The 23809-nt window shown below is 36.1% G+C and overlaps 1 protein-coding gene across 2 annotated transcripts in view; it reads right to left on the bottom strand.

Annotated features, from left to right (window-relative positions):
• The window catches only part of LOC100434416 (disintegrin and metalloproteinase domain-containing protein 18), a 155768-nt gene that overhangs the window by 57761 nt on the left and 74198 nt on the right, over positions 1-23809 (bottom strand). For both annotated transcript variants that reach the window (XM_024251201.3, XM_054561496.2), the window contains exons 13-16: positions 16645-16740; positions 12313-12511; positions 2989-3094; positions 287-476 (exon numbers count right to left, since the gene is read on the bottom strand). In XM_024251201.3, the coding sequence (XP_024106969.3) occupies positions 287-476; positions 2989-3094; positions 12313-12511; positions 16645-16740 (591 nt within the window). The remainder of the gene's footprint in view (positions 1-286; positions 477-2988; positions 3095-12312; positions 12512-16644; positions 16741-23809) is intronic.

Genomic DNA, 23809 nt, shown 5'->3' with positions numbered 1-23809 from the left:
TAGCATTTTATAATTTAAAGCTACCAGATGTCAGTTAGTAAAATCTTGTGCTTAAAATATATATGTACTTTTTTTTAACATAAGGACTGATAATATTTTAATCCAAAAAGCAATGTAATTGGATAACTTAGGCTTGTTTTAATTATCATTTAAATATCACATGGGAAATAAATGCCAACACAAGTTTAAATCCATTCAATATAATTGTGATAGTCATCATGGAATGCAGTATCTGATAATTAACATAATTTAACACAGCTGAATATAAATTATCACATTTTGTTACCATTTCTGGACCACACATGGTGCCATCAGCCACATAGGCATTGTCTGTTCCATCTGATCTCATGGAGGAACCAGTGGCTATAGATACACATACATGGTCTTGAATATATGAATAAACTGTAGATTGAATGTCACTTTTATTAGCATATTTATGTGGCTGAACACAAGCTAATTTTCCACAGAGAACATCCCTGGAAGTGGAAAGCAAAAAGTTCCTTATCAGTTTATCTCTTAATGATAACAAGTTCCAAGTGAGTACTGCATAATGGTAACATACTGTTAATTGATAGTATAACACCTGAAAAATGCCAAACTAAAACATTATTTTATGGTGCACAACAACTAAATGCAACTGTCTTAATAGCAGAATTGAAATGTATATGCTTAACTCAGATGTGAAGACACGACTTCATTCCCATTATAGAGCCCAATTTTGTTCTCTAGGTGCTAGTTGTCTTAGACCATTCCTATTTTACCACACCCTGGGAGAATCAGTCACTTGCCCCACTTTGATATAGCTTGGCCAGCCTGGTCACTTATTACACAAAATTTGCCGAGAGTGGCTAATTGCATTTCTCTTCCTGCACATTTTATTGTGCCTATCATTCCTGTCATGATACCTAGGCAGTACATTTCTGCAGTATACACAACCTTCATTTTGATCCACAATTTCTCCCAACATACAGCTATTTCCAGTATATTTAACTTATCTGTTAAAAATTTAAGAACTTTTAGATCCCCTCCATGCCACAAACATACCAAAGGTTATCTTATCCCATGGATGCTTTATTTCACCATTTGTAATCTATCATCGGGTAAAATACTGGCTTCTCTATGAGGCTAAGAGTATTTCTAGACTATGTTCTGAAAGATAATCTATGTCACTTTTTGAACTTAAAATTATTGAAATCTAATTATCAAATATCATCCTCAATGAGAATAATCATTTTTAGCCATTGATCTGTGTCTATTGAACGTGTCATTATTATTTCATCAAAAGGCTCCTCTTAGGGGATTTTACCCATTTGTCCTAAAAGACCATTTGAGGCTTTTTCAGAAGAATAAGCTTAATTACATCAAGAAGTAAGGACTGAAATGAGATTAAGAGCCAGAACCTAAATTACATTCCACTTTTGTCTTCCCTCCAGCATAACTTTTCTACTTTCCCGGGTCTCAGGTCTCGATATTTCTTTTGATTTTGGTTCCACTCTCTTTCTATAGAATATATTCTAAACCAGACTTGCATGGTATGTATGTATCCTTCTAGTCTGGCTACCAAGTACAAATTCTTCCTCCAAGTCCATTTTCCCAAAATTTGCATTTACGGTTAAATTCTTAGAACTACTTTTTCTTTTCTGAAAAGGAATCACAGTCTGTTTAGATCAGACGATGTATGCTACTCAATTTTAGTTTCATCTAATGATGTTATTTCAGGATAATTCATGTACTATTATCACATAAGACAAAGTCCAAAGGAGTCATGTTTGCTAACTTTCACAGTTTCTTCCAGGTTTCTTTTATCTTTTTTTCATGAATAATCTTAAATTAAAGGCAGCAGATGTGCCTCTGGACATCAGGAAGAAGATTAAGTGGGGTTGTCATGCCACCATCTTCTGTCTTTGTTGGGATCCACTGTGGTGTAACTCAGACTGCTGGCCCCTGGTGCTCTGTATTAATATCCAATAGGTGTGGCTGATTATGCAGGATCTCCTCCTGAGATCCCCACTCATCAGTACTTTCTTTGTGATTCCACCTTTCTTCTTTCCATGTACTAATCCTCCTGTGTTGGGGCAAGTGGGAAGTTCTGCATCCTCTCCACAGCATACATAATCCATGGTAATTTCACATATGGAGGAGGGTGATGGAGGATACTACTTTAGTCCCACCCAACTGGATACCTTCTTCATCCATTTCTCATGTTAATAAAGGAACCGTATTGCTTTAAACAATACTGATAGTGGTGCTTACCTGAGGATTTTATGGTTTTTCCTGGCTACAAGTCTTTGAGACTGAAAGAAATGTCTGCTTCTCCCTGAATTAATTATATCTAAATTTTTTATGCTATTCCCTTTCTCTTATTTTGTGAATCTGGCTCTGTAACACATTTTTGTGACTCTTTAATTTTCAATGAAATTAAGGAAGATAAAATTAAGGAAGCATTCGTTATGGGGCAGGCACTTCCTTTATTAAATTATTGGATTTCATTAATCCCTTTATTACACGGATTATAGTAACACTACGTCCCAATAGTCTGAATTTAGTTATTAATAGATACTTCCATGCTTTATATATTGATGTTTTGGACACAATCAGCAAAAACAAAAAAAGCTTTCTTCTTCTCAACAATTCTATGTCTTAAAAATCAAAGCTTGAGGTTTGCTTTAAGATTGTTGCTGTTTATAGACTTAATACAAAACCTCATTTGAATTCTCAACACAGAGTAGCAGTTCTGATTTCTGACAGTGTGTGTCCATTTTCTTCTTCTGTTACTAAGTATTAGCCTTTTTTTGTCCAATCTCATTTTTAGGATGATATCAAGGGAAAATAATAGAAAATCCTGAATTTCATAGAAAAAATATATGCATTGGTATTTGAAAATATCCCCATGTTATAAAATTTTAATGTTCATCACTACTTAGTGTCTCTTGATAAAAATACATAATTTTTATGATTCAAAGAAGCAATCATTTTCTACATACGTACTTCCGTTCACAAGGGAATGGCTGTGAATTTTTAAAACCACAGTTTTCAGATCTTTCATGCAGAGAATTAACTTCTTTAAAACAGGCAAATGGAGCACCTTGAGCACCTAAAAATGCAAACATGTCAGTTGAATTATCATTCTTAATGTAAGTTAAATGTTTGTCAGTAACAGACTAAGGAAATTTAATTTCAAAAAGATCATGTACTTGTTGATCACGCTTTTGTTTCTATGCATACCTTGTCAATGCAAGTAGAAAGAAATAATTGTCTTATCTTACACACACAGAAAATGATTATATCTATTGCAATAAGTTACATTATTTTTAAAACAATATGTTTCTTTTTCTGGTGGTAGCAAATACTTCCTAGTCTAATGAATATTGGGCTTGACCTTGTAACTTCCTCTTCTTAATGAAATGAGGAATTTGAAGCATGTCACTTATGGACAGAAACCTCTGGAACTTATTTAGTTTTCCAGAGTCTATCTCCTGTCCTTTGTAGCACATGTGTTTATTTGGTCCTTCCAGCATGCTGGCTATACTCTGCTTATTTTGCCTGACTAGTATAAAATCATTGATAGATTGGATCAATGTTACATTTTATGGGAAGTCCAAATCTCTTCTACTATATTATGATGGAGGGAAACAGAATAAACTTAACCCTGGAGAAAAATTCTAAATGAATCCTGTTATCCACTCTATGTGAATGTAAACTGTTTCTAATCTTCTTTTCAAATAGGAATAGAAAATAATACACTTGCCAAGATGGCCGAATAGGAACAACTCCAGTCTGCAGCTCCCAGCGTGATCGATGCAGAAGATGGGTGATTTCTGCATTTCCAACTGAGGTACCTGGTTAATCTCACTGGGACTGGTTGGACAGTGGGTGCAGCCCACGGAGGGCGAGCTGAAGCAGGGCAGGGCATTGCCTCACCCAAGAAGCACAAGGAGTCGAGGGATTCCCCTTTCCTAGCCAAGGGATGCTGTGACAGACTACCTGGAAAAATGGGGCACTCCCACCCAAATATTGCACTTTTCCCAAGGTCTTAGAAATCGGCAGACAAGACGATTCTCTCCTGTGCCTGCCTGGCTTGACAGTTCCCATGCCCACAGAGCCTTGCTCACTGATAGCGCAGCAGTCTGAGATCAATCTGCGAGGTGGCAGCCTGGCTGGGTGATGGGTATCAGCCATTGCTGAGGCTTGAGTAGGTAAACAAAGTGTCCAGGAAGCCCAAACTTGGCGGAGTCCACTGCAGCTCAACAAGGCCTACTGCCTCTAGACTCCACCTCTGTGGGCAGGGCATAGCTGAACAAAAGACAGCAGACAGCTTCTGCAGACTTAAACATCCCTGTCTGACAGCTCTGAAGAGAGCAGTGGTTCTCCCAGCATGACATTTGAGCTCTGAGAAGGGACAGACTGCCTCCTCAAGTAGGTCCCTGATCCCCATGTAGCCTAACTGGGAGACACCTCCCAGTAGGGGCCAACAGATACTTCATATAGGCAGCTGCCCCTCTGGGGCAAACCTTCCAGAGGGAGGATCAGGCGGCAATATTTGCTGTTCTGCAATATTTGCTGTTCTGCAGCCTCCACTGGTGATACCCAGGGAAGCAGGGTCTGGAGTGGACTTCCCACAAACTCCAACAGACCTGCAGCTGAGGGACCTGACCATTAGAAGGAAAACTAACAAACAGAAAGAAATAGCATCAACATCAACAAAAAGGTCATCTACACCAAAATCCCATCTGTAGGTCACCAACATCAAAGACCAAAGGCAGACAAAAACCACAAAGATGGGGAGAAACCAGAGCAGAAAAGCTGAAAATTCTAAAAATCAGAGTGCCTCTTCTCCTCCAAAGCATCACAGCTCCTCGCCAGCAATGGAACAAAGCTGGATGGAGAATGACTTTGATGAATTGACAGAAGTAGGCTTCAGAAGGTTGGTAATAACAAACTTCTCCAAGCTAAAGGAGGTTGTTCAAACCCATCACAAGGAAGCTAAAAACCTTGAAAAAAGATTAGATGAATGGCTAACTAGAATGAACACTGTAGAGAGGACCTTAAATGACCTGATGGAGCTGAAAACCATGGCACAAGAAATTCGTGAGGCATGCACAAACATCAGTAGCCTATTCTACTAAGTGGAAGAAAGGGTATCAGCAATTGAAGATCAAATTGATGAAATAAAGCAAGAAAACAAGGTTAGAGAAAAAAGAGTAAAAAGAAACGAACAAAGCCTCCAAGAAATATGGGACTATGTGAAAAGACCAAATCTACATTTGATTGGTGTGCCTGAAAGTGATGGGGAGAATGGAACCAAGTTGGAAAACACTCTTCAGGATATTATGCAGGAGAACTTCCCCAACCTAACAAGACAGGCCAACATTCAAATTCAGAAATACAGAGAACACCACAAAGATACTCCTTGAGAAGAGCAACCCCAAGACACATAATTGTCAGATTCACAAAGGTTGAAATGAAGGGGAAAATGTTAAGGGCAGCCAGAGAGAAAGTTCGGGTTACCCACAAAGGGAAGCCCATCAGACTAACAGTGGATCTCTCGGCAGAAACCCTACAAGCCAGAACAGAGTGGGGTCCAATATTCAACATTCTTAAAGAAAAGAATTTTCAACCCAGAATCTCATATCCAGTCGAACTAAGCTTCATAAGTGAAGGAGAAATAAAATCCTTTACAGACAAGCAAATGCTGAGAGATTTTGTCTCCACTAGGCCTGCCTTACAGGAGCTCCTGAAGGAAGCACTAAACATGGAAAGAAAGAACTGGTACTAGCCACTGCAAAAACAGGCCAAATTGTAAAGACCATCAGTGCTATGAAAAAACTGCATCAATTAATGGGAAAAATAACCAGCGAACATCATAATGACAGGATCAAATTCACACATAACAATATTAACCTTAAATGTAAATGGGCTAAATGCCCCCCATTAAAAGACACAGATTGGCAAATTGGATAAAGAGTCAAGACTCATCAGTGTGCTGTATTCAGGAGACTCATCTCACATGTAAAGACACACATAGGCTCAAAATAAAGGGATGGGGGACAATCTACCAAGCAAATGGAAAGCAAAAAAAAGCAGGGGTTGCAATCCTAGTCTCCGATAAAACAGACTTTAAACCAAGATCGAAAGAGACAAAGAAGGCCATTACATAATGGTAAAGGGATCAATTCAACAAGAAGAACTAACTATCCTAAATATATATATGCACCCAATACAGGAGCACCCAGATTCATAAAGCAAGTCCTTAGAGACCTACAAAGAGATTTAGACTCCCACACAATAATAATGGAAGACTTTAACACCCCCCTGTCAATATTAGACAGATCAACGAGCCAGAAGGTTAACAAGAATATCCAGGACCTGAACTCAGCTCTGCAACAAGCAGGACTAATAGACATCTACAGAACTCTCCACCCCAAATCAACAGAATATGCATTCTTCTCAGCACCACATTGCACTTATTTTAAAACTGACCACAAAATTGGAAGTAAAGCACTCCTCAGCAAATGTAAATGAACAGAAATCACAACAAACTGTCTCTCAGACCACAGTGCAATCAAATTAGAACTCAAGATTAAGAAACTCACTCAAAACTGCACAACTACATGGAAACTGAACAATTTGCTCCTGAATGCCTACTGGGTAAATAATGAAATGAAGGCAGAAATAAAGATGTTCTTTGAAACCAATGAGAACAAAGACACAACATACCAGAATTTCTGGGATACATTTAAAGCAGTGTGTAGAGGGAAATTTATAGCACTAAATGCCCACAAGAGAAAGCAGGAAAGATCCAAAATTGACACCTTAACATCACAATTAAAAGAACTAGAGAAGCAAGAGCAAACAAATTCAAAAGCTAGCAAAAGGCAAGAAACAACTAAGATCAAAGCAGAACTGAAAGAGATAGAGAAATCAGCATTCTCAGCCAACTATCACAAGGACAGAAAACCAGACACTGCATGTTCTCACTCACAGGTGGGAATTGAACAATGAGATCACTTGGACACACGGCGGGGAATGTCACATGCTAGGGCCTGTTGGGGGGTAGGGGTGGGGAGAGGGATAGCATTAGGAGAAATACCTATGTAAATGATGAGTTGATGGGTGCAGCAAAACAACATGGCACATGTATACCTATGTATCAAACCTGCACATTGTGCACATGTACCCTAGAGCTTAAAGTATAATAAATAACAATAATAATATACTTGCCAAATCAGGGGTTACACTTCTCACACATATTTGAGGCCATGCTAATCTGCTCTAGCATGGACATACACTGGCACAGTGAATGCAATCAAGTCTACTACCTGATTACATTTGTAGTAGTTTAATATTATCTTCCAGGATCATCTTGTTTCTGCAGGGATCATATTGAATAATTAAATGTGTGTATTATATAGCGAACCACCCCTGCATCCTTTAGATCTTTAAAGGTAGCACTAATTTCTTGAAACAGGCAATTACAGATATCAAACACATTAAGGCCCCACTGAGGGAATTGCACAAACTATTAAATATGCCAACTCCAATTATATACACTAGGTCTGAGAAATAACAACCAAATGGATTTGTGGAACTAGCAGACCCACTGTAAACTGAAACTTGGCCAGGACTCTATTTAACTCCTGGCGTCTCTAAGTCCTCACTCTCACAGGGAGATCATGATCACATTGGGCTTCTGGATATTAATGTCAATGCAGTCTGTGTCCACTAGTTTTTAAAATGTTTGGATATTTTCTTTTCCCCAGTGAACAGATACGTGATTAAATGGTTGTAAGTCCATATGGGAACATATTAGAGGAACAGTTAACAAGGTGTTACAGGGTTTTTCTTCTACGGCCCTTGCTCCCGCTTAAGTCAATGAGTTCTGGCTCTGAAAATTGGTTTAGATTCAGAGTGTGGAGCTAACATTGCGATATTTACTGAGACAACTCTCCACAGTCTCCTGGTCATCTGTTTTTATACATTTCCTTTAATGAAAGAAATTGAGTAGTACCCTCATTGGCTGCTCGCAGAACACAGGGAAATCGTATTATATTAACTCTCTCCCTGACACTTGGTAGGGAAGGTACCCATGTCTGCTACTGCGTATCTACTGCTTATAACAACATTATTCATCTGGCTTCTGGTAGGTAAGCACAGCTATCTGGTCCTGATTTTTCCAGATCTTATCATATCCATTGCTACCAGTGAGTGTAGTGGCATTCCCACTCTGACCTGCAGAGGAGGCCATCTTTGAAATTTATGGTGAATATGGTATCCCTTTCTCTAGCACATTCCTTATGGCCTTGGGCTTTCCTGTTTGGCCAAATCATTTGGCCTTAAATACACAGTACATAGATTACAGTAGTCCCACTTCCCTGAGCCTTTTTCTTCTTTTTTCCACTATCTGCTATGGCAATTCCGTCATTTAAATTTCACTTAGGGCGAGTCATCATGTTTTTTCCATGCTGCTGGAAGCCATCCTAGTAGAAAGATTTTACTGTCTTCTAGGATCCATGCCAGTATGTTAAATGCTGTACTTTGGGAGACTGTTCCCAAAACAATAAATACCCCCCTATCCCATGTTGTGTTCCTCTATTCTATCTCATGATCAAGTTCTCAGAATTCAGTCCCGTGTGTACTTCCCTGATGCCGGCAGTAACTGCTGGCTAGGACCAAATCTTTTTTGGCGTATAGTTTCCTTACTGCTTTATAAAGTCCATCACATCCCTGTCTCTATTATTCTGTGCCTTTTCTCTATTTTCAGCTAGTGGCCATGAAGGATAGCCAGAAGATACTGATGAGAATACACTTCGCGTTATGAAGAGGGATGGGGGAGGAATCAGATCTAGACCATTCTATAGGTTCAATAGACTCAAAGAAGCCTGGAGGCTCAAAATTAGGGCAGTCATATTTTCAATTGTCTCCATCCCAAGGGTAGGTCCCATTCTTCTCCCAATTAGAACCCTAAACCTGAAAAATATACCTGATAAGGAATTCAAACTTATATAGAGTTTAACTTCTCAATTAAGTCTTCCTCATCTCTCTCTAACCTCTTTTTTAAAAGATGAGGGGCTCTTTATAAGTTAGCAGAGGCCCTCTAGACTCACGCTTTGCTTTCAAATGCATGCCCTTTTGTTATATTTTCCTAAGTTCAATGGTATTTGGCAATAGCCATTTAATGCCATTACCCTTAGAGTTACTACGTGCCCCATTAATTTCAATTGTACTAGGTAATGTATTCTCTCTCACAAGTATACTATCCCAATCTGCCGAGAGAGTATATTATCAACTTCCACCAGTGATGAGGTGCTCATTGATAGCCTGGCAGAGAGTGATTTGGATTTGAAAACTCATCTTTTAGGCTGTATTTACTCACTCCACTCTCATTACCAATTGTTAGTAGTTGGGACCTCTAGGAGCTGATGTCTAAATGAGGCATACGGTGAAGGCTATTTATTAAAGATCAGAATATTTGGAAATGGGAAGGAAGCTGGATGGAGCAGAGGAGAAGTCAAACTGAGATGCAAACCCAACAAGTTCTGAACAGACTAATAGGTAGCTGTGTGGTATAAATAACCTGCCAGTGTGTGTTTGATTGGGCCAAAACAGGCAGACTTTTGTATAAAACCCCCCACCTCACATAATCGTTGCATGTGTGCTGGCTTGAGAAGTGTGTGACTTTGGGCAAAGGGTCTCTTTGCAGTTGAGACAAATTCTGAAAGAGCTGATAGCTGAAGACTACTTGATGATAGATGGCAGTATTTTCCTTATTCACTACCTTGATTTTCTTTTAGCATTCTATTTTTATTGTTTTAAATGCAAAGAACACAGCTATAGGTTTTATATTTCTTTTGTTTTACTGTCTTTTTCTCTTGGTCATTAAGCTCCATGAGTACAGTAATCATGTGGCAATGTCCATCTGGTTGAATATTGTAGGCTCTTTGCATTTAGACACTCAATGTATAATTTTGAAAAAGCAAATCTACTTATATTTCAACATTTCTTTAAAAGTTTAAATTTACTTACTAAAAGAATGCAAACTTAATGTAACTACTTGTTAGTTAACATGTCCCATATAATATACCACCTGTGGTTTTTGGTAACAGAAGAAAAATGCCTGCAAGTAAAAAGCTAAGTAAATGAATCAAGGAGAAAATGGGAAATGAATGAATTAGGGGATGAACAAAACATTGCATCAGAAGATGAAATTTTTGATGCATTCATATTAGTTTTGTGGAGATCCTAGAACGTATGTTATAGAAACACACAACATTTTGCTAAACATCCTGTTGCAATCAGAACTCACCTGACAAAGGGCTAATATCCAGAATCTACAATGAACTCAAACAAATTTACAAGAAAAAAACAAACAACCCCATCAAAAAGTGGGCGAAGGATATGAACAGACACTTCTCAAAAGAAGACATTTATGCAGCCAAAAAACACATGAAAAAATGCTCGTCATCACTGGCCATCAGAGAAATGCAAATCAAAACCACAATGAGATACCATCTCACACCAGTTAGAATGGCAATCATTAAAAAGTCAGGAAACAACAGGTGCTGGAGAGGATGTGGAGAAATAGGAACACTTTTACACTGTTGGTGGGAATGTAAACTAGTTCAACCATTGTGGAAGTCAGTGTGGCGATTCCTCAGGGATCTAGAACTAGAAATACCATTTGACCCAGCCATCCCATTACTGGGTATATACCCAAAGGATTATAAATCATGCTGCTATAAACACACATGCACACGCATGTTTATAGCGGCACTATTCACAATAGCAAAGACTTGGACCAACCTAAATGTCCAACAACGATGGACTGGATTAAGAAAATGTGGCACATATACACCATGGAATATTATGCAGCCATAAAAAAATGATGAGTTCATGTCTTTTGTAGGGACATGGATGAAACTGGAAACCATCATTCTCAGCAAACTATCGCAAGGACAAAAAACCAAACACCGCATGTTCTCACTCATAGGTGGGAATTGAACAATGAGAACACATGGACACAGGAAGAGGAACATCACACACGGCGGACTGTTGTGGGGTGGGGGGAAGGGGGAGGGATAGCATTAGGAGATATACCTAATGCTAAATGACGAGTTAATGGGTGCAGCACACCAACATGGCACATGTATACATATGTAACAAACCTGCACGTTGTGCACATGTACCCTAAAACTTAAAGTATAATAATAATAAAACTAAAAAAACAAAACAAAACAAAACAAAAGAACTCAAAAATATGTCATGTGTCAAGTAAATGAATTCTAGGTTGAAGTTTTTTTTAATTAAAAAATAAAAGAATATATTGTAGATTCTACTTAATGAACCTTACAGAAAGTATTATTTAATTTTACTTTTAAGAGATATTTTAAACCCTGCTTAAAAATAACAATACTATTCAAACAGAACTAAGTATTAGAAAAACAAAACACACACACATAAAAAGTAGCATTCTAGAAACATAGCACACAGAAAATAGCACTGACTTGTGATTTAAGAAATCATAATTCTGCAGCTTTTGTTAAATTTTGTTTAAGCCTCCTAATCTGAAATTTATTACTCAAATAATTAGGAAGACAAGATGGACCATACACAATGTCATTTGGTACAAATTATATTCCTGAGCTTACCACTGGGCAAATAAACCACCTTTACTCAACTGGAAAATAATTATATTGATATGCATTTCACTGGGTAATTTTGATCTGTTTCTATTATTTTAATTTCTCTAAAAATACAAAATTATATTTGGATATTATGAATAATTGCTCACCAGAAAAGCAAGAATATATGCACGTCTTATTAAAATTACTCTCAAAGCTGTTTGAAAAACAAAACATAAAAATGAATTTTGATCAGATGGCTTAAGACCACCATTATCTTAGCAGTTATTCCTCAATTAGGAAATATGATTATTTTTAAATGAAATTCACTCTGAGCCTTGTAAGTTTCATGCCATTAAAATTAGATCATGAATGTGGGTAGTAATAGGAAATTATATAAATTTTAGAATCTACTGATTTTAATGTTTATATAAATGATGAGCTGTAAACATGGATTTTTGCCCAGCTAGCTAATCATCAAAAACAAAAATCAAACCACAATAAAAATAATGTATGGTCTTTTTCTTGGAAAACCTCAGATACTCTTAAAAAAACTACCCTTCTTTAACTGAAATTTAATTTTTATTAATCTTGTGGTTCAGTTTCTTCCACTTCTAGAGTTGTGTGGTGTATAATATACTCTACAGAGAGATGCAAATTTAAGGTAAAATAAATATGAAAGAAAGAGCAATACCTTTTCCAAATATTTTGGCACACTGGTTATCAGTAGTTTGACATTGTCCGTTATAGCAATAGGCAGTTCCCAACTTGCACAAATGGCCATTCAATGCATAAGTGTCAGGAACACAATTACTAGAGGTTCCATTGCAGTACTCTGTAAAATCACACTCTGGATCAATACTCTTTCTACATGGAGTGCCTGCTATTGACAACTGGGAGGAAAAGGAAAAATAAAATTAAGTTCTGTAAATCATTTTTCTCAATTGCTTAGTGAAAAGATTTATCACATAAAATGTTTCTAATTATTGATATTTGAGGGAACACCAGAGTTCCCAAGTCCGTGAGTTTGCCAAAAAAAAATCAAATACAGTATTCATTGTGAAGCCCAGAGAAAACTGTCTCAAAGACATGAAAGAATTCCTTTTGACAGTGAGTTTGCAGCTGCTCACCTTCTTTGTGCTCTACATTTTGAAATAAGCTGACTCAAACAGCACTAGAAAACACCTACACAGATTAAACATACCTGTTCCTTGGAACTATAGGAACACTGTCTCTACCTTTTTGTTCTTGGAGAGACTCAGGAGCCAGACTTCCTGGTTTCAGTCCCAGTCTCTGACTCTTACTACCTTATTTGCATGGGTGAGAAACACAATCTATCTGTTTTACTTTTGTAAGCTTGGAATAAAAGACAAATTCTCATAGAGTTCTTATTAGTATTGAACAGGACTAATGGAAAAAGTTCTTAGAACAATACATAGTAAACAGTGCAGTGTGCATATATGATAGCTATCATCACATCAGCATCTTTTTTTTTTTTTTGAGATGGAGTTTCACTCTTTTGCTCAGGCTGGAGTGAAGTGGCATGATCTCAGTTCACTGCAACCTCCATCCCCCAGGTTCAAGCAATTCTCCTGCCTCAGCCTTCTGAGTAGCTAGGATTATAGGTACATGTCACCATGCCTGGCTAATTTTTGTATTTTTAGTAGACACAGGGTTTCACCATGTTAGTCAGGCTGGTCTCGAACTCCTGACCTCAGGTGATCCACCCACCTTGGCCTCCCAAAGTGCTGGGATTACAGGCCTGAGCCACCACGCCTTGAGCCACCACACCTGGCCTCATTTTTATATATTTATTATTATCTGAGAGCATAAAGTCTTCCTTGCATCACTTAGGTGAGGTGTACAGTTATTGCCAAAATTTTGCGGTGGCCTGACCTAATAGGTTGCCATCCACAGTGAAGTTCACCATGTTGAAATGCTGTCCTGCTGTATATGTTGATGTCACACACATGCACACACACACACAGACACACACACAAACACACACACAAAATACAATCCAGTTTGATGAAATTAATACTTGATATGGTTTGGCTTGTCCCCACCCAAATCTAATCTTGAATTGTAGCTCCCATAATTCCCACATGTGATGGGAGGCACACGGTGGGAGATAATTCAATCAGGGGGCAGGTCTTTCCCATGCTATTCTCGTGATAGTGAATAGGTCTCACAGGATCTGACGGTTTTATAAAAAGCAATTTCCCTGCACAAGCTCTCTTCCCTTGTCTGCCGCCATGTGAGATGTGCCTTTTACCTTCCACCATGACTGTGAGGCCTTCCCAGCCATGAGGAACTGTGAGTCCATTAAACTTCTTTCTTTTGTAAATTGCCCAGTCTCAGGTGTGCCTTTATCAGCAGCATGAAAACTGACTAATACAATACTCAATAATGAAACAAAGATGCATAATAAATAAAAGAAGTGGTAACTTAAAAGTGATGAAATTTAAAAACAACTTTTACAACTTAGAATTCCATACCCTGTAACTATATATTTCAAAAAAGAATGAGATATAAAGACTTTCCTAGACAAAAAATAACTGAGTAGCCAGGCATGGTGGCTAACGTCTGTAATCCCAGCACTTTGGGAGGCCTAGGGGGACAGATTGCTTGAGCTCAGAAGTTCAAGAACAGCCTGGGAAACATGGTGGAACACCCCATCTCTACAAAAAATACAAAAATTAGCTGGGCATGGTGGTATGTGCCTGTAGTCCTAGCTACTTGGGAGGCAGAGGTGGAAGGATGGCTTCAGCCTAGGAGGTGGAGGTTGCAGCTAGCAGAGATAGTGCCACTGCACTCCAGTCTGGGCAGCAGAGCCAGACCCTGTCTCAAACAAACAAACACAAAAATAACTGAGATAATTTATTTTCAGAGGACATAAATGACAAGAAATAGTAAAGGGAGGTCTTCAGGTACAAGAAATATGATAGTAAAAAATTTGCAAAAGAAAATAGAGCTCTGAAATGAAACAAATGATGTTAATTCATTTAATTTCTTTTTTCTTATTTTATTTACTCTAAAAGATAAAAGACTATACAGCAAAAATCATAAAAATGTATTTTGTTTTATAGTATATGATCATGTTCTATTATAATAATTATTCACTACACATGAAATGAAATATGAAATTAGCCTGATTAATTAATGATTCGTAAAGCAATGGTTAATCAGTAATTTATAATCAATAATTTGTATGGCTCAATGATTTAAATGATTTTTAAAAGGTACAAATAACAAATCAGTAGCAAAGATAACATAAAACCATATATTTTATAGTTTTAGTGTTTACATTCAGTTTACAAAGCAATTGTAAGTCTCATAAGTGTCTGGTGGGAACTCAAGATAGTACAGTTGTTTTGAAAGACCGTTTTTCAATTTCCTATAAAGTTTCATATTTACCATATGATCCAGCAATCCCTCTCCTAGTTATCTAGCTAAGTGAAATGAAACACTATGTTCATACACAAATATGCTTATGAATATTAAAGTAGCCATATTTTCATCACCAAAAATGGAAAACAGCCAAAATATCCCTCACCAGGGGAATGGATTAATGAACTGTGGTACATCCTTACAATCCTTGCAATACTACTAATATGCAGTCACTATAAAGGAATGATCTGCTAATAAACATAAGAACATGAATGTATCTTAAAAAATACATTATGTTAAGATGCCTACTTCACATTTGCACATATTGTATGATTCAATTTATGTGATATTTTTGCAAAAGCATAATTACAGCTTCAGAAAACAGATCAGTGGTTACCAGGGGCTGCGGGTGGAGTCATGGATTGAGTATAAAGAGGCCCAGGGAAATGTGAGAGAGGAGTGATGACATCACCTACCCTTGATTATGATGCTAGTTATAAGCTTAAATATGTTTCTTCTGACACTTGGGAATATTCACTAACAGAATTTTAGTATATTAAATTATACATTAATAGCTAAATTCAACAAAAAGAATACATAGAATATTTACATAGAGGTGATTTACCAGAATTGGAATAATAAAATATCTTGCTATTAAAGAACTTGTTTTCTTATCCAAATGTGTGTCTTGGACATAATACTATATTACTGCATTAATATTTAGCCCATATTTACTAACTCTTGTACAATATATAATTATGTAACCATTCCAATATCAAAAAATACTGTTTGTTTCAATTGTATGTGTATGATTTGCATTTCAGTTATCAATAAGTGAGAGTTCTTTACACATTCTATATGCTGCATATTTTGTCTGCTTTCATGCTACAATTTTTTCCGTAATCATTTATCATTTATTTGACTTTATAATTTATTTGAGAGTTAATAACTTTTTGGATGTAGTAATGTGTGTTTTTTCTCCCTTTTATCTGATAATTTAGAAGATGGTAAACTTTGTGATTTTAACACTAAAGAATAGAGTCATCACTCAGAATCCATGGGCATTTGGTTCCAGGAACCCTCAGGCATATTAAATCTATGGGCACTCAAGTCCTTTATATAATATCTTGTAACATTTGCATATAACTTACACACATCTTCTCATATATTTTTATTATCTCTATATTACTTATATTACTTAATACAATACAAATGCTATGTAAATAGTTATACTGTATTGTTTAGGGAATAAAGACAAAAATAAAAATAACAAACTGTGGCATATCTTTACAATATTTGCAATACTATTCAGCAATAAAAAGGAAATATTTGCTAATAGACACCACAACAGGAATAAATCTCAAATGCATCATGCTAATGCACCTAATTCATGTTTGCACATATTAAGTGATTCAGTATGTGGAGTCCATGCATATAGTAACTGCAACGGTACCTGTCTGAGATGACTTTTATATTTTATAGCAATTTTCCTTTAAACTTGTGTTTGTTCATGCACTCTACATTTTATTTCATTAAATTCCTTATATATTCTTTTTATTAATTGCGCATTGATTCAGTTAATACAGACTTCTCTTACCACACTTCAATTTCTTTTTAATGAATGTTGGTAACTTACCTCACACTTTGATGTACAACATGGTCCAGAACCACATTTTACTGAGCCCTTCAGTTTACATGTGTTATAATCACAGCACTTCTTAAATTGACACTCCTAAAATTTTACAGGAAGAAATATTATTACAGTTCAACCACTTAAAAGCTCTTGTTTCTTAATCTCAATTTCAATTTAATATTCTGTTGTGTACAAACTTGTAATTATACAATATAATTGTATAATTCCAATGAAGCTGTGTTAGTTTACCATTTCTTTTCTTCTTCTTCTTCTTTTTTTTTTTTTTTGAGACAGGATTTCACTCTGTCGCCCAGACTGGAATGCAGTGGTGTGATCATGACTCACTGCAGCCTCAACCAGTGAGACCCAAGTGATCCTCCCACCCCAGCCTCCTGAGTAGCTGGGACCAAAGGTGCAAGCAATCATGTCCAGATACTTTTTTTTTTTCTTTCTTTCTTTTTTTTTTTTTTTTTTGTAAAGACTAGGTGTCACTATCTTGCCCAGGCTGGTCTCAAACTCCTTAGTTCAAACGATCCTCCTGCCTCAGCCTCACAAAGTACTAGGATTACAGGAGTTAGCCACTGTGCCAGACCCTATTTTACTATTTCTAGAATAGCCACAGGTACATGCAAGTGTAAGAACTGCAGAAATAACATCTAAAATAGCAGTTGGTCAGCAATATTCATTAGCTAAAATATTTCATAATTAACTCGTAAGTTACCAACACCAAAATATATCCTTGGGGGAATGAAAAGGTGGTGGTTTTTAGGAGAGACAAACTTTTCTCAAGGGTCTCATGGGTGATTTGTTTACTAAGGATTCCAATTGTAAATAAAGTTAGAGTGAGGCAGTAAGTAGTATAAAAATGTACTTAGTATATATTTATGTACCACATTTTATTATAATAGAAATAAAAAAAGACTATACCTATTATTTTTAAAAAGTAAATGGCAGTCAATTATTATTCAAATAGGGGCCGGGCATGGTGGCTCGCGCCTGTAATCCCAGCACTTTGGGAGGCCAAGGTGGGCAGATCACTTGAGCTCAGGAGTTCAAGACCAGCCTGGCCAACATGGTGAAACCCCATCTTTACTAAAAATACAAATATTAGCCAGGCTTGGTGGTGCGTGCCTGTAATGCCAGCTACTCAGGACACTGAGGCAAGAGAATCACTTAAACCTGGGAGGCAGGGGTTGCAGTGAGCCAAGGTCATGCCACTGCACTCCAGCCTGGGTGACAGAGACTCCATCTCAAATAAATAAATAAATAAATTAGGTAATAACTTTAAAGAATGTTAAAAAAACCAATATTGTTTGTATGTAAATAACACTGCATTTACACCATATTTTTATATTCTTAACTCTTTCATTAAACAATTTTATTTACTCAGAGATCTAGTTTCAAAGATCTTATCCTTTAATATGAAGGCAGGATTCTTCTTAATTCTGAAATTTCCATTTGTTCACACTTTTTCATGTGTATGCATGTAAATAGACGAATGCTTATACAATCAAATAACGTATAAAATCTAGAGCAAAAGTTGAAATTATAATTACATTCTCCAGATTCTCTAGAGGTAATCACATTGTATAATTTACTGTTTAACCTTCCAAAGTTAAATAATGTTGTATAAATGTATGTGTGTGTGTACATATTCTTTCACTAGCAGTTAATGAAGACGCGTTCCCTGTACCACAATACATAGCAGTACTAATTATGACCAATCATTTTAATTTGTAACAAGGAATGGAAAAATGATCTCAAAGCTCTCATTATTACTTCTCTGATTACTAGTGAGTTTGTGCATAAATTTGCATTTGTGCAATTTTATTTATGAATTAAATAATCATATATTTTTGACCATTTTGCATAGCAGGGTTTTTTTCTTTCCCTCTTCCCATTAGATAACAGAAACAGATTTTATATGATATCTGGTTGTCTTTACATATATGTAAAATACATATACATAAAATAAGCCTAATTTGTAACACTACAGATATGTTCTAGGTAGTCTTAGTTGAAAGGGCATTGACACCTGTATCTTCATAAATATCCTCCATTTTACACAAATGGAAGCTCTGTTTTGTACCCACTCACCCATACAAATGTGGCTGCACGCACCTTGTTTGTACCTGTGTTCACATATATGATGACTGCTAATAAATATTTGAACAAATATTCCACAGCATATAGAGGGTTACATTTTACAAAAAGTAAAGCTATAAGCCTTAAAATTAGCAATAAAATATAAGAATAAACTACTGATACTGTTTTACAGTCTTGGCGTGGTGGAGGTCTTGATAATCAATACATAAAACCCAATAGTCCTAAAGGAACAAGAATATTACAAATTACTCAAATTGATAGGCACCAGTAACAGACCAATTATAGACTGCAAAGAAACATTACAAAAATATAGAAAAGAGAGGCTGGGTACAGTGGCTCACGCCTGTAATCCCAGCACTTTGGGAGGCTGAGGAAGGCGGATCGCCAGGTCGGGAGATAGAGACCATCCTGGCTAACACGGTGAAACCCTATCTCTACTAAAAATAAAAAAAAATTAAAAAAAAACAATTAGCTGGGTGTGGTGGCGGGCGCCTGTAGTCATAGCTACTTGGGAGGCTGACACAGGAGAATGGCATGAACCCGGGAGGCAGAGCTTGCAGTGAGCCGATATTGCACCACTGCACTCCAGCCTGGGTGACAGAGCGAGACTCTGTCAAAAAAAAAAAAAAAGAAGAATAAAGAGTTTTAATGGACTCACAGTTCACACCATTCTCCTGCCTCAGCCTCCTGAGTAGCTGGGACTACACGTGCCCACCACCACACCTGGCTAATTTTTTTTTTCTTTTTTTTGTATTTTCAGTAGAGATAGGGTTTCACCGTGTTAGCCAGGATGGTCTCTATCTCCTGACCTGGCGATCCGCCTTCCTCAGCCTCCCAAAGTGCTGGGATTACAGGCGTGAGCCACCGTACCCAGCCTCTCTTTTCTATATTTTTGTAATGTTTCTTTGCAGTCTATAATTGGTCTGTTACTGGTGCCTATCAATTTGAGTAATTTGTAATATTCTTGTTCCTTTAGGACTATTGGGTTTTATGTATTGATTATCAAGACCTCCACCACGCCAAGACTATAAAACAGTATCAGTAGTTTATTCTTATATTTTATTGCTAATTTTAAGGCTTATAGCTTTACTTTTTGTAAAATGTAACCCTCTATATGCTGTGGAATATTTGTTCAAATATTTATTAGCAGTCATCATATATGTGAACCCAGGTACAAACAAGGTGCGTGCAGCCACATTTGTATGGGTGAGTGGGTACAAAAGAGCTTCCATTTGTGTAAAATGGAGGATATTTATGAAGATACAGGTGTCAATGCCCTTTCAACAAAAACTACCTAGAACATATCTGTAGTGTTACAAATTAGGCTTATTGCTTGATGCAGCAAAGAACACACACCAAGGGGACCGTGGAATACTGCAGTAGGAGGGTTTAATGATAAGATCTGGGCTTGTGTTAGGTGATTTTTAGAGGGAGTTTAAGAAGTCTGGACTTTGCTCTGGACTGAATGCTGTCAGGAACCAGGGACTAATTCTGTGATTGGGAAATTTAATAATTCTTATCTAGGAGGAAGTACTGGGCCAATGTTAAAGCTGAAAGTGGTATAGTTGCAGCAACTACTCATATTAGCTAGGATAGGTGAGTGTTTAGTCATTTTGGTGCATGTGTTTTCTGTGTTTAAACATAACTGAAGAGTGGCCTTGTTTCTCTCTCTTGATTCATCATAATAATAGAATTTCGTAGTCTGATTTTGACCTTTTGTCACATTGTTTATGTTCAATAAGAGAACACCAACGCCCATACATGAGGGCCACATCAGCTCCTAACACCACCAAAGCCTGACTGATTTTACCAGGTCAGATCCTGGATGTCACAGGCGCTTCTCCCTTTCTCACAGGGAATGCATCCAGCTTATAAATTAATATTGATGAAATTAACCACTTCCACCCTAGAAATAAATGTTATCTCTCTATACAACTTTTACATATTTAGATAGATCTGATGACAGATATAAATACTGATGTATAAATAGGTAGAAACAGATGTATAGACATCTATACTTCTTTATCAGCCAATGGCTCAATAACACTGCAAGTGAAATTAAACAGCCTTATAGTATGTTTTGATATTTTGTAAGGCAAGTTTTCCCCAAACTCAGCTACTTTCATAAAAATTCCTTTGTATTCCTCCTTAGTTTTCTTTAAGAAAAACTTTTAAACAAACCTTCCAATTCGCACTATTCCTAATGGGGTATTCGGAATATACTGGAGAGTAATTCCTTACCCAGTGATACAAATTACGTATTGCTGTCAAGATAATTACACTATCCTTACATTTATTCAATCAACAAGTATTTATTGAGCATGTGATATTTGCCAGACACTATCCTATGTACAGATGATACAATAATGATCAAAACACAGACTATTTCTTTCATTTTTTTATTGTTTATTCTTTCATCAATACTATATATATCATTAATCATGGCATTTTTAAATGGTCATTTTTCCAAATTACTAAAAGGGATATTTGCTTAGTTTTTCTTTCTAGATGAAATTTAGAATCTGCTTTCGTAGAAAAATAGTTCAATTTAGGGAGGTATTTATGGGTACTTTAGAGATCTAATTGGATGTTGTTTGACGTTAAGTATTCCCATCCCAGGAAAAAGCTATGCTTTTATTCACATCTCTATGTTTCTTTCAGTTTTGTTGCATCATTCTGCTCTTTGAAGTGTTTAAAAATATTTATTTTAAAAAAGTTTATTAACTTTACTTGTAATTTTACATAGTTTTAATTTTACTAGTGTAGTGAATTTGCTTTTTTATTTCATTATTTATTGCATTTTTGGCAACACTATTACTATTTCTCTCCCATTTTTGCTACTGTAATGAGTTAAATATTGCATCTTTATTGTCTATCGGTTAGTTTAAATGGGAAGTTCTCCAAATGTAGTTGGAAGATCTTGGGGCGGGGGGGGGCTCAAAAATATTTTCAGTAGATCTATGAGGTGAAAGCAACTTTTTAAATAAAACTTAGACTTTATTTACCTTTTCTATTGTGCTGGCATTTGCACTGACCATGCAAATGCAACAGTGGACATAACTGCTGAGGCCATAGTGTAAATTAAATCTGATAGTCATTGTATATTCACAATCATGCACTCTAAAAAATCAAAACTGTCCTTGCTAAAGCAACAAAAAATAATTTGTTAATTCTTAAACCTTGAATACTCCTCAAGGATAGAAATATTCCATAGGTGCTTTAAACCTTTGTTATATATTTTTGGTAATTTATTAATATTTTAATAATTGTAACACTGCTGACTACTGTCATGAGTTAATACTTTAAATTTATACTATGAAATCACCAATATTATGAAGGCATTGGAATGTATTAATAACATCTTAAATATTCTCCATATTTCAATGTCCTCTTTATCATTCCTAAATGTCCCTTACATATGTCTTTAGTTTTACATAAATAACTATGCCAATGTTAATTCATTAATGTTTCCAGGGTCCCCAACACCACACATATGTGACGATTAGCCAGAAACATTTATAGGACTTAGAAAACAGTTTTATTTACATATAAGATTTATTACAACAAGAGCAAAAATATACACTGGATTAGTAAAGGAAAAATACATATCTGATAAAATCTGGAGAATTCCTTAGACAAATTTCATCTACCCAGTGTAAGAGAAAGCACAATAAGCATGTTCCCTTCTCTATTGGCAAAAAGGCAATATTGCATGTAATGCTTCTGCCTAGGGAAGCCCATTTGAGACTCAGCATTTTTATTTGGGTATGGTCATATAGGCATCCTGATCATGTACTTAAATGATCAATCACAGTAACCAAAATTCTAGAATCCCAAAAGGAAGCAGGTATCTACCATAAATTAAGTTGTTCAACATCACAGTCTGGGAAAGCAAACCAACATTATCATCTATGGAACATTTAAAACTTCAAGTTCTCAGACCTGAACTGAAGGCCAACCTTAGAAGCAGGTCTTTCTAAAGATGGCAACTTCAGGGCTGGTAGGTTAACTCTGTTTCTGCACAATATTGCATTAATATTTCACAGATTATAAATGTTTGCATTTGCTATTATTGATTAGAATTACTACTTTTTAATGCTTATTTTATATTTTCCTAATTACAGGACTGGAATGTTCATATTATTCTTTTAAAATAGCTTTTCCAGTACTTTCTTGTTAATTTTCTGTCTGGTTGATATGTCCATTGTTGAAAGTGGAGTATTAAAATCCTCTCCTATTATATTGTATTGCCATCTATATCTCCCTTAATGTCTGTTAATATTTACCTTATATACTTAGGTACTTCAGTATTGGGTGCATTTACAATTGTTACGTATTCTTGATGAATTGTACCATTTTCATTAAGTATTTTGTTGTTTCTTGTGACTGTTTTCCACTTGAAGTCTACTTTATCTGTTATTAATATAGCTGTCCCAGTTCTTTTTCGGTTACTATGTGCATGAAATATAGTCTTCCATTCCTTTACTTCCAGCCTATGTGGGTCCTTAAAGCTAAAGCTAGGCTCCTGGATGTAGCATATAATTTAATCTTTTTAAAAGATCCATTCAGCCACTCTGTGTCTTCTGATTCAATAATCTAATCCATTTATATTCAAAGTAACTATTTATAGGCAAGAATTGACTACTGCCATTTTTTTAGTTGTTATTTGGTTGTTTTGTAGATCTTTTGTTCTTCTTCTCTTGTTGTTTCTCCTTGTGATTTGGTGATTTTCTTTTGTGTTAAGTTTTAATTCCTTTCTCATTTGTGCACCTGCCATAGTTTTTGTGTTGTGGTTATCATAAGGCTTACATAAAATATCTTATAGTTAAAATAAATTATTGTATACTGATAAAAACTTCAGTCACATACAAAAACTCGAGACTTCACCCCTCCCCCCAGTTTAAATGTCTTTAAAAATAAAGCATTTCTTTTTCTTTGCAGATGGATTTTCAGGGACAACGTGTTTTAGGTTAATATCCAGCTTTATTATGTTGTAGGAATATATGTTTATTTTCAGATTTTTTGGTATCTATAATTATTTTCAGCATGATCTAATGCATGA

The sequence above is a fragment of the Pongo abelii genome, chromosome 7 (assembly GCF_028885655.2).
Source record: "Pongo abelii isolate AG06213 chromosome 7, NHGRI_mPonAbe1-v2.0_pri, whole genome shotgun sequence".
NCBI lineage: Eukaryota > Metazoa > Chordata > Mammalia > Primates > Hominidae > Pongo > Pongo abelii.
The sequence above is the reverse complement of the archived record's forward strand: the minus strand, read 5'-3'. Positions and strand labels throughout refer to the sequence as shown.